We start from the raw sequence: 12,097 nt of genomic DNA, 5'->3' as shown, positions 1-12,097 counted from the left end.
GTCTATCAATGGACCAGCCAGCCTGATGCAGCAGAAGCAGATGGAGATACACTGAATGGGACTCCTGAGAGGCCTGAGTTGAAGGAGAAGGAAGAGAAAAGACCTCCAAAGTAAGGGAAGTGTGAAAAGTGGGAAGGACTAGGGTGGAGCCCCAAGTAAGGACCAGAGGAGAAAACAGGGATAAAGTAATCAAGGGAGATGGGACATGAAGATGGAAGAATGAGGTAAACAGCAGGTGGGAAGAGGAGGTCGACCTAAAGGAGAAAGCCAGGTCGAAGAAAGAAGGGAGAGAAGAAAAGAAGGGATGGGAGACAGAGGAGGAGGCAGCCAAGAAAGCCTGGAAGCTGAATCATAGAACGGAAGAGGTAGGAGAAGGCGGGGCTGGAGGATAAGATAAAGGTGGGAAATGGAAGAGAAAAAGAAAGGCGTCTGGGTGTATGACGGTTAGACAGGAGTTCACAGAACAGCGGAGTCGCCAGGCCACCATCTTATGGGCCACGGCTCGTTGGCTCTAGGAGCTGGGAAAGGGCATCCCAGGAAAGAAGCCCTAGACTTTAGCCTGAGTCTGGGCCACTCTAGGGGACCGGGAGTGGGATGGCGGGGGAGGACTGACAGAATCTCAACTTCTGGCCCGGATCTGTGCACGGTCACCCGAGCTCAGCGGACGCTCCTCTCTCACCCAGGCGGGCGGCTCAGGGACGCGTGCGGGGATGCAGGGAGAAACCGCTGAGGAATTAGGGCCGGGAGAGACTGGTACCTGCCGGGGTCGCGCGGTAGGGCAGAGCTGGCACTGATGCTGAGAGTGGCTAAGGAGCGCGGCGCCCCAGAGCAGACCAGAGCAGAGGGGCTGGCAGACGCTCAGAGAGCCAGGATGGTTCAGGGTCCAAGGAAGATCATATGCTGTTGGGTGGGAGCTGTGGGGGAGTGAAGGTGCATAAGGAACCGGAGGAGTTGGAAAAATCCTGGCTTGGGTGTTCGAGGGTGAGGCTGCGTGGCGACGGACAGCACAGAGGGTGTGTGTTGGGGAGGAAGAACTACCCCAGCTGAATCGTCCCCATGGGGTTTTCTTCCAGTGTCTTAGTTCCAGAAGTTGCCGCATCAGAGGCTAATGATTGAGGAACAAGTCATTGAAGGACAGCCTAAGGGGGAGGTGAATGTGAAGCAGTGGAGAGGGCGGGCGCGAGGACGCAGACACCTTGTGGAACTAAGGCCTTCGTTCTCCTCCCGCCCCCCGCGGCTGCATCCCTGAGAAAGGGGTATTGCTGTGAAGCCGCGCCAGGGCTGGCCGCGCCGAGGTGGGAGGCAGGATGGAGGGGCGGGAGCCAAGGCCGAGGGGGCGGACATGGGGTGGCGTCTGGCGCTCCATAAAGGGGTTGCGGGGGCCGCGCTCTCTTCTGCTAGGGCAGCGGCCACCGGCGAGGAACACGGCGCGATGCAGGTTCAGTGCCAGCAGAGCCCAGTGCTGGCAGGCAGCGCCACTTTGGTCGCTCTTGGGGCACTGGTCTTGTACGTCGCGAAGCCCTCCGGCTACGGGAAGCACACAGAGAGCCTGAAGCCCGCGGCTACCCGCCTGCCAGCCCGCGCAGCCTGGTTCCTGCAGGAGCTGCCCTCCTTCGCGGTGCCCGCGGGGATCCTCGCTCGGCAACCCCTCTCCCTCTTCGGGCCACCTGGGACGGTGCTTCTGGGCCTCTTCTGCGTACATTACTTCCACAGGTAGCGTTTTTCCCCTACGGGCGCCCAGTGCAGCGCACTGCCCTGCTCCCGGCGTCCAGGAGCGCAGCGTGGGGCGCGCACCGAGGAACGCCAAAGAGGCAGCGCGCAGCGCGGTGAGAAACGCGAGGCCAGCCTGCGGGGCGCATCTGGCGGGGGCCGGGGCAGGGGCCGGGGCCTGGACAATAGAGAGTTGACAAGTGGCCGCGGGACAGGTGCCACCTTCACTCCCCGGACCTCATCCGCTCTCAGCCTCTCCAAATCCTCTGGCTGCTCGAGAGAAAGAGGTCCTGCGGGCGGGAGGCGAGCTGGAAAGCTCAGGTTGGGCAGATCTATTGGACGGGACTGCTCCTTAATCAACTGCGTGCAGTCGGCGGTTACCTGTGGCATCTCGCGCCCCGCCCCGCTTCTCTTTCTTCCTTCACCTTTTCCTTGCAGGGTGGGGACAGGTCAGTTCTGGGATCTTGGGAGAGTCTTACGCGTTTGGCATCTCCCGAGGGAAACTCAGCTCAGAGGTTCTCATCGATTTAGTCTTTGCAGGTCTAAAGAGGAAGGTGGGTAGAGCCCAAATCCAGACTTCACAGATGGGGAAGAGAATATCGTGAGATCCCACTGACTTAAGCGAGGGTCCCGGCTTCTTAGGCCCCTCCCCAAAGCAACCAAGCACACCACCAATTCATCTGCCTTTCTAATTTCCCTGGGACTTTAATTGTGAGTGGGTAACTTAGAGCTCAAATGTTCTTCTAGATTTAAAAAATCTGGGTTCAGGAGAACTTTGCCTTGTGCTCTGGGAAGGAAAGACAGGAAAGAGACCAAGGGATGTCAGGGTTCAGAGAAAGACCGTCCAGCCTCAGTAAAGTCTCACAGGGAAAGGGAAGAACGAACACATTGTTAAATTGCCTACCATGCCCAATCGTTTAGTATCTATGGTCTCACTTAACTCTATTGTAACCTTCTGAGAGATATTTATTATGTCCACGTTATAAAGAAACTGAGGATGAGTAAGGTTATGGAACTGAAAAAAGACAATACAGCTGGTGCCCGCTAAGATTCAAATCTGAGCCTGTGAATCTCTGAAGTTTAAGACCTTTTAGCCATTTTGAGTAGTCGGATGTTCCATGCAAGGAGAGAACAGAGCCCATAAACAAAGAAAGGTTATCAAACAAAATCAAAATCTCGAAGAAGCACTGCCTTATTTTGAGTAGAAGATTCCCAGGGTCAAAAGATCTAGGAAGTTTGGATTAGAAATTAGGATAAAAATGCCTCTGGCATAATCTCTCTCATAAAAAGAAAGTGATGCCTCATTTCGAGAGGTGTCAGAGACAAATTTCAAACTGTCTTTCTTAATTGCCTCTTATCCTCTGAATCTTCTTTATTGGTCAAAATTTAATATTTATGCAATCTTAACCGAATTCTCACTCTTTTAAAAAGGCAAATGTTGTCAAGTAATAAGAACTAAACTGTATCCTTTCAACAAATATTTACTCAAAGTCTATTGTGAACAAGATTCTTTATTTTACACAGATTTTATTTTACTCAGATTTAGATGGTTTAATTTGCACAGGAAGAAGGATGTTGGATACAGGAGATAAGATATTAGTTCTTTATTTCACTGATTTTTGAACATTTGACAGAGAAATGTGATTTTTATCAACAATTATTTTTATCTTCAAATTTATTACCATATGTTGGCAACATAAGCAATATTTTATGAGGTCATTTCATCTTAATGATTAGTGTTTTGTGACAATCTGATTAACATAACGTTTAGGCTTGTTTTTGAAATCAAAAGGCACTTTACACAATAAATTATGATCAGTGCATTTAAAAAAAACCCCAAAGGAATAAGTATGCATAAAACAAATATCTACATACTGTCCTTCTTCAGAGGAAATTTTAAAATATTAGTAAAGGACTTGGAGATTCATTCTGCCTGAGGGAAAATTGCCCACTGGAAGTACAACTCTGAGTTACTTGTCCCTGAGGCATCAGGACCTGATGTTTGTCTTTCCTCTTGTTTGAATTCTTTCTTTGAGGCCACTGGAGTGTTTGATCTATTATTATTTGAGTGCTTACAGGGTGTTACACTCTGTGCCAAACACTCTGAGTAAATAATTTACTCATCCTCATACCAACTCATTTAGGTAGGCACACCCATTTTGCAGGTGGGAAACTGGAGCAAGAAAAGGTTAAGTAACTTACTTGCCCAAGGTCACACAATAACAAGGAATCAGAGTTCAAACCCAGGCAGTACGAGTCCAGATCTCAGGCGCTTCAGGTATGTTAATAAACTGTTTTATACTTGTTGGATAAATGCGACCTCATTCTTGCTTTTTAAAAACTATATTTATGCTTAAAATTATTCTTTAAAAATTTTTTAAATTATGAAAACATTTCTTCTAGTGAAAAATGGAAAAATACCAAAAGTAGAAAATACTCATAATTACATCTAAGTATATTAAATATTAATGTTTCAGAGAATTTCTATCAAATCTTTTTCCTTAGATTTTCACACATGCTTGTTATGTTGAATATATGGTTTTTTTTTTGTTCTGTTTAATTACCTAACATTTTATAGTAAGTATTTTCCCACATTATCATAGATTTCTTAATATCTGCTTATTTCATCTACTGTAAAAATAATAATTTACCTATATATTCATTTTTAGTTGGACAGTTAATTTGTCTTGGGGTGAGGCTAGGTTCATTGAAGCTGTGATGTACATTTTTTGCATCTAAATTCTTTTCAAAGGTTAGGTCTATTTTCTTAGTCAGGATTCCCAGAAGTGGTTCAAAGGTTATGAGCATTCTTTAGGGTCTTGATGTAATCATACATGTCTGTTTTGAGGCTTAAGGTGTCATTTGGCTTGATACTGAGGGTGCATTAAGGAACAAACTTCAGGCTATCTTGGTTTTATCTTGTCTTGTGTATTGCTAAGACAGAGAAAAAGACAGAGAGAAAAGGAGGAAGGATGGCTCAGGTTTGGCTCAGACTCTTTTGCAAAATGTCCATTGGGGACTGTTCAAAGCAGCAATATGTCCCTTCAAATAGAAGTTAAAACTCATTGCACTTTTCTCAATACAAGGATGGCACTCAAGAATGTAGATTCCACAGGGTCAAGGGTTTTTGTCTCACTTTTTTATGGCTGTATCCCCATTGTATACAAAGAGCTGGTACATAGTTGGTACTCACTAGAATTTGTTGAATGCATGAATGAACTCTACTTACAACAACAGTACAGATAGAATTGTAGGAGAGCTAGCAATTACTTGGGAATCATAATTGCTGAGATTGCATAGTTAGGTCAATTCAGATAACTTTCCTCCCTTCCGAATCTATTGTTGTGGCTGTTTGGATTCTTTAGCCACATGAAAATAACTGCTGCCTAAGCACTGTTGCCTAATCCCACTGCCAAAGTCATTTGAAGTCAAGAGTTATCTCACCTCTTGTTGACTGTGATTACAGCTGTGGAACGACCCCTTGTCTAAACTCTCTGATTGATCTTCACTTTGCCAAGAAGTCTTGGTGTTCCATACAGTGGCCAGTCACACAACTTCTGCATGTGGTGGCTGATGCCTTTTTCAAGACTTTGATGGGACCTTGATAACTGAATGAACAAGACAAATAAACATTTTTTTTTTTTTTTCCCAGAGAAAAAGTGACTACATTGTGAAAAGGTTTTGGGCAGTGTAACTTCCATGATATACATCTAGAAGCAGAGTATAATGCACACATTAGAATCTGCTTAAATTCAGAGAGATATCCCCTGAGGTTTAGATGCTGAAACATTTTTTAAATTAGCCAAATAAAATGATGGCTTCAATAAGATGCCTATTTGCTTTATTAGTCAGTTGATTCTCCAGCAGAATTTCTCCTCATCTTCAAGATTCAGGTCAGGCATCATTTCCTCCAAGAAGCCTTGTCTGAGTCTTCTCTCTAAATCCAGTTTGTGATACTGTTCCTTGGGCTTTCATAGTAGCCAGTGTGGCTTTGCATGAGGCATTTCACACACTGGACCACAATTATCTGTTCTAAGGAAACATAGTTCTCACCTGCCCAGCCTCTTCATTTTACAGAAGCAAAGCACAAAAGGTTGGGTCAGTTAGGGGCAAATCAAGGAGTTGGAACTTGAGTCTCCTCATGAGCCCCTGCCAATGCTTCTCTTATTTCATGAGAGGTGCAGATGTCTCAACTATTCAGAAGTAATCAGACCTCACTAAGGCAACTACTCATTTGCTGAGAATCAGAATGAGAAGTAATGGCTACATTGGAAACAATAGACAAATCTCTCCTCTTACACATTAAGAAAAAAAAAGCCCAAACAAGATAAGCAACATTCCTGTGATCACTGAATCATGTGTTAAGGATGTTCCTGAGGCATAATTTGAATCAATTAAGATCAACAGAAGGATTTTTTAAGAACAAGAGTCAGCAAACTTTTTCTGTAAAAAGTCAGGTCATGATCTCTATTGCAGCAACTCACCCCTACTCCTATAGCAGGAAAGCAGCTACAGACATTATGTAAACAGATGAATGTGGTTGTATTCCAATAAAGCTTTATTTGCAAAAACAAGCAGTGGGCCATATTTGGCCTATGGGCCACAGTTTACCAATCCCTTCTTAAGAAAACTATGAATGGCATAGGTTTACATTCAGTGCCCTGGTAATTTTATAATAAAATTTGGTTAAATTCTGTAGCAAAGCTGCGGACATATTTTAGAAAATTTCTGCTACATGTAAGTGGGGACTTGGTAGTAAATATTGTTTTCTGAGAATTCTTGGGTTCCAAGTTTTTTATTTGATCCTTTATGGGAAAATAGTAGGAGTCTTGGAATTTTCATTCTAAATGGAACGACATCATAAGCACATCTGAAAAATATATAGTTATGTTTGCCAAAAATATAAACCAGCTTTGGAGATCGTGACCATTTCACTTTTACCACATTGAAGAAAGGACCAACTTTTTGCCCATTTAGAATCTAATTTAATGTCACTTAAAAAGAACAAACAAAATAAATAATTACGATTGGAATTCAAGGATTCAGATTGGCCAAGTGACAAGTGCCAAGTTACACGGCAAGAAAGGGCAAGAGTGGAGCTTGAAGCCAGGTCTCCTGATCTTTATCAGAGTTCTATTAGCTCAGAACTATGCTAGGTCTCATGGGAGTCATAGGAGTACAATGCCTAGTGCTTGCCCTCTAGGAAGAAGGCAGGAAAGAACCTTCATTGTGTGCTTCTCACTCTTTCTGTTGTGAAACCTGGGTGGCAGCAATGTCAGTCTGAGAGTATCAGGCAGGTGGGAAAATGTAAACTGAAGGGGAAAGAGGCCTGGTTAGCACAGGCCCCAGCCAGGCCACTGAACATTCATCTGAGAGGGCCCTAGTGCCTGTCTATGTTTGAATGTGCATGGGACAGGCAGCAGATAGGTGGGTAGGTGTTGACAGGGCCTCAAAGTGGCACCCTTCTTCTCCATTCAAGTTCAGAACTAACTGGGAGATCCAGGAATTAGGTAACTAGAGACACATTATCACCTTTTATTACTGGTAAAGCTGGTTTGGGGGAATGTGGCTTTGATTTTTGGATTATGTGGGCCTTCTAACACAGTACCTTAGAAATACTTAGCTATGATCATGGCTGGGCGACCACAGGCCTCTCACAGTGGTGCCTGTTCTGAAAAGACAGCAGAAGGGCTGAGCTGTACACATCCTTTGGCAGGTCCTGCTCCCAGATTGACCCATCAGGTAATTCACGTTTCATTGCCTGAGGAGGAATGGGTGAGGGACAGTGGAAAGACTTGCAGTGATGCTCTATCACTCAGAAATATTTATATCACATATGCTCCTCAGCCAGCTGAAGGGGGAGCATAAATATTTTTTGTTACTAGATGGAATACAGAAGTTGTCTACTTATTGAATTTTGCCACAGCCTGGCAACTTATTTCTGCAACTTGGTGTACTTCCCATTCTGTTGTTGACTCCCTGCCATGTATGGCAATGGGGACATCAAAGTCTGCACTCAAGTTGTTTAAGAAGTTTCTGTGCTCAACCCAGGAGCCTTTAACGAGACTCAGCTCAACATAGGAGCTCTAAATTTTAAAAAACCCTGAACTAGGGCCAACAGTGCAATTTGTCTTCTATTTGGTTATAGAAGGGAGAGAAAGGAAACCAATATTTATTGAGCTCTGGGTGTTCCAGGCATTATATTATGTTCTTTACATTGGCTATCTCATTTTGTCCTTGAGGCAATCCCTGTTATTAGTGCTATTTTACAAGTGCTTGCAGTGCAGAGCATTGGTGGAGTGAGTGGGAGTGAGGATGGGAGACTTGACCTGGTCCTTGAAGAATGGCCTGTTCCCAGATTTCTGGGTGGGGACGTGATGTCTGTTGGGAAAAGGTGCCCATTTGGTGATCTGTGACTTAAATTTGCCTTATACTCTGTATATTCAGTCTTGGAATATCTCTCTATTTTTAGATTCCAAACATCTTCTGTAACTATGCCATATTATCCAGTCCCAAGTCTTAAATTAGGCTCTGGGCCACTTTCAAGTTTGTTTTTTAATATTTGTTCCATATTGTTAAGGCTGATCCTAGAAGTTACTGTGAAGAAAACAGGGTAATATGCTTTTGATATTTTTTCTTTCTAATCATGAAACAGCCCAAGATCTTTTTGTCATGTACAGACTCTGGTTCTCTTTTGACTCTCTGCCTGCTCTCTTGTATCAGCAGTACATGATCTTACTTCTATCTTTTAAAACTTAACTCTTTGTGTCTCATGCTCTCAGTCAATGCTCTTTACTTGCCAAAAGTTATTTATGCGATAAACAAATCTGAGTTCCAGTGTATTGGGTTGTTTGTTTTCTTATTATTGAGTTTTAAAAGTTGTTTATGTATTCTGGATAGAGGTATTTTGCCAGGTATAAACTTAGCAAATGTTTTCTCTCAGTTTGTGACTTGTCTTTTTTTATTCTCTTAACTGTCTTTTGTTTAAAAAAATTATTTTTAAGTTCAAGTTTACATATGCAGTTTTGTTATACAGGTAAACTACATGTCTCAGGAGTTTGGTGTACAAATTATTTTATCACCCCAGTAATAAGCATACTACCTGATAGGTATTTTTTCAATCATCACCCTCCTTCCATTCTCCACCCTTAAGTAGACCCCAGTTCTGTTGTTCCCTTAGTATCCATATGTACTTGGTGTTTAGCTCCCATTTATAAGTGAGGATATGCAGTTGGTTTTCTGTTTCTGTGTTAGTTTGCTGAGGATAATGGCCTGCAAAGGACATGATCTCATTATTTTTATGGCTGCATAATATTCCATGATATATATGGAATATTTATCCAGTCCACCATTGATGATATTTAGGTTGATTTCATGTCTTTGCTGTTGTGAATACTGCTGCAATGAGCATACACATGCATGTGTCTTTATGGTAGAACAATATATATTCCTTTGGGGATATATCCAATAATGGGATTGCTGAGTTGAATGGTGAGTCTGTTTTAAATTATTTGAGAAATTCCCCTAGCAGTGTATAGGCATTCCCTTTTCTCCACAACCTTGCCAGCATTTATTATTTTTGACTTTTTAATAGTAGCTATTCTGATTGTTGTGAGATGATATTTTATGGTGGTTTTGATTTGCATTTCTCTAATGATTAGTAATGCAGAGCAGTTTTTCATATCCTTGTTGGCCACATATGTCTTCTTTTAAAAAGTATCTGTTGATGTCCTTTGCCCACTTTTAATTCGATTGTTTGGTTTTTGCTTGTAAATTAGTTTAAGTTCCTTATAGATGCTGGATATTAGACCTTTGTCAAATGCACAGTTTGCAGATATTTTTTCCCATTCTGTAAGTTGCATGTTTACTCTCTTGATAGTTTTTTTTTCCTATGCAGAAGCTCTTTAGTTTAATTAGGTCCTGTTTGTCAATTTTTGGTTCGTTGCAATTGCTTTTACTGTCTTTGCCATGAAGTCTTTGCCAGGTCCTATGTCCAGAATGGCATTTTCTAGGTTTTCTTCTAGGGTGTTTATAGTTTTAGGTTTTGCACTTAAGTCTTTAATTCATCTTGCGTTGATTTTTGTGTATGGTATAAGGTAGAGGTCCAGTTCCAATTTTCTGCATATGGCTGGCCAGTTATTCCAACACCATTTTGAATAGGGAGTCCTTTCCCTGTTACTTATTTTTGTCAACTTTGTTAAATATCGGATGGTTGTAGGTGTGCAGCATTGTTTCTGGGCTCTCTATCTTGTTCCATTGGTCTATATGTCTCTTTTTGTACCAGTGTCATGCTGTTTTGATTACTGTAGCCTTGTAGTGTAGTTTGAAGTCAGGTAATGTGATGCCTCCAGCTTTGTTCTTTTTTCTTAGGATTGCCTGCCTATCCCAGCTCTTTTTTATTTCATATGAATTTTAAAGTAGTTTTTTTCTAATTCTGTGAAGAATGCCATCAGTAGTTTGATAGGAATAGTATTTAATCTGTAAATTGCTTTGGCAGTATAGCCATTTTAACAATATTGATTCCTTCTATCCATGAGCATGGAATGTTTTTCTGTTTGTGTCATCTCTGATTTCTTTCAGCAGTGTTTTGTCATTCTCATTGTAGAGCTCTTTCACCTCCCTGGTTAGTTGTATTCGTAGGTATTTTATTCTCTTTGCTGCAATCATGAATGGGATTGCATTCTTGATTTGGCTGTCAGTTTAGGATATTGTTGGTGTATAGGAATGCTAGTAAGTTTTGTACATTGATTTTGTGTCCTGAAACTTTACTGAACTTGTTTAGCAGACCAAGAAGCTTTTGGGAAGAGACTATGGGGTGTTCCAGGTATAGAATTACATCATCTGCAAACAGGGATAGTTTAACCTCTTCTCTTCCTGTTTGGGTGCCTTTTATTTCTTTCTCTTATCTGATTGCTCTGGCCAGGATTTCCAGTACTACATTGAAAAGGAGTAGTGAGAGAGGGTATCCTTATCTTGTTCTAGTTTTCAAGGGGAATGCTTCCAGCTTTTGCCTATTCAGTATGATGTTAGCTGTGGGTTTGTCATTGATGGCTCTTATTATTTTGAATATGTTTCTTCAGTGCCTCATTTGTAGAGGGTTTTTAACATGATGAAGTGTTTAGTTGTATTGAAAGCTTTTTCTGCATCTATTAAGACAATCGTGTAGTTTTTGTTTTTAGTTCTGTTTATGTAGATCACATTTATTGATTTGCATATGTTGACTCAACCTTGTATCCCAGGGATAAAGCCTGCTTGATCGTGGTGTATTAGCTTTTTGATGTCCTACCAGATTCAGTTTGCCAGTGTTTTATTGAGGATTTTTGCCTCGATGTTCATCAGGGATATTGGCCTGAAGTTTTCTTTTTCTGTTGTGTCTCTGTGAGATTTTGGTATGAGGATGATGCTGCCCTCATAGAATGTGTTGGGGAGGAGTCCCTCTTCCTCAATTTTTTGGAGTAGTTTAAGTAGGAATGGTACTAGCTCTTCTTTACACATCTGGTATAATTTGTCTTAACTGTGTTTTGAAAAACAGAAATTTTTAATTTTGATGAAGTCGAATTTTTCCATTTTTCTTTGGCTTTTGATGTCATATCTAAAAAAGTTTTGCCTAATCTAAGGTCACAGTGATTTTCTCTTATATTTCCTTCTAGAAGATGTGTAGTTTTAGGTTTGAATTTCAAGTCTATGACACATTTTGAATTAATTTTTAAAGTAGGGTTCCAAGTATGAATCAATTTTTTTTTTTTTGCATGCGGACAACCAATTGTTTTAGTACCATTTGTTGAAAATACTACTTTTTCTCCAATGAACTGCCTTTGCACCTTAACTTTAAAAATGGGAGAATTATATGAACAGATACCTTGCCAAAGAAAACATATGACTGGCAAATAAGAACATGAAAAGATGCTCATTGTTAGTGATTAGGGAAATGCAAATTAAACCACAATGGGGTATGACTATGTGTCTGATAGAATGGCTACATTGAAAAATACTGACCATACCAAGTGTTTTTGAAGATGTGGAAGAACCGGAACTCTCATACCTTTGATGGGAAGTTGAAATGAAAACCACTTTGGAAAATGGTTTGATAGTTTCTTAAAAAGTGAAACATATGCCTATCATATAATCTAGCCATTGCGCTTCTGGTTATTTTTCCAAGAAAAATAAAAGCATGTGTTCATACAAATGATGGTAGCAGCAGCCTGGAGTGGCTGCAGTGGAAGAGGTGCAGCTAGGGCCGCCTACTCCGTGGAGCTGGCAGGTCCAGGAACAGGCATGAACCCCATCCTCTATCAAGTTGGTGGGGCAGAAGCCCAGTGCTCCTGGGCACAGCTGCAGCCACTCAGCCATGGCTCTGGACCCGGGCTTCCCTGTGCTCTCAGGGGCC

The 12,097-nt window shown here is 41.9% G+C and overlaps 1 protein-coding gene across 1 annotated transcript in view; it reads left to right on the top strand.

Annotated features, from left to right (window-relative positions):
• The first annotated feature begins 1,392 nt into the window (after positions 1 to 1,392).
• Positions 1,393 to 12,097, top strand: part of SRD5A2 (steroid 5 alpha-reductase 2) — a 61,738-nt gene continuing 51,033 nt past the window's right edge. The window contains exon 1 of the mRNA XM_010372593.2: positions 1,393 to 1,713. Within this exon, the coding sequence (XP_010370895.1) occupies positions 1,433 to 1,713 (281 nt within the window). The 5' untranslated portion in view covers positions 1,393 to 1,432. The remainder of the gene's footprint in view (positions 1,714 to 12,097) is intronic.

The sequence above is a fragment of the Rhinopithecus roxellana genome, chromosome 17, assembly GCF_007565055.1.
Source record: "Rhinopithecus roxellana isolate Shanxi Qingling chromosome 17, ASM756505v1, whole genome shotgun sequence".
Lineage (NCBI taxonomy): Eukaryota > Metazoa > Chordata > Mammalia > Primates > Cercopithecidae > Rhinopithecus > Rhinopithecus roxellana.
This window is presented reverse-complemented; position numbering and strand designations above follow the sequence as displayed.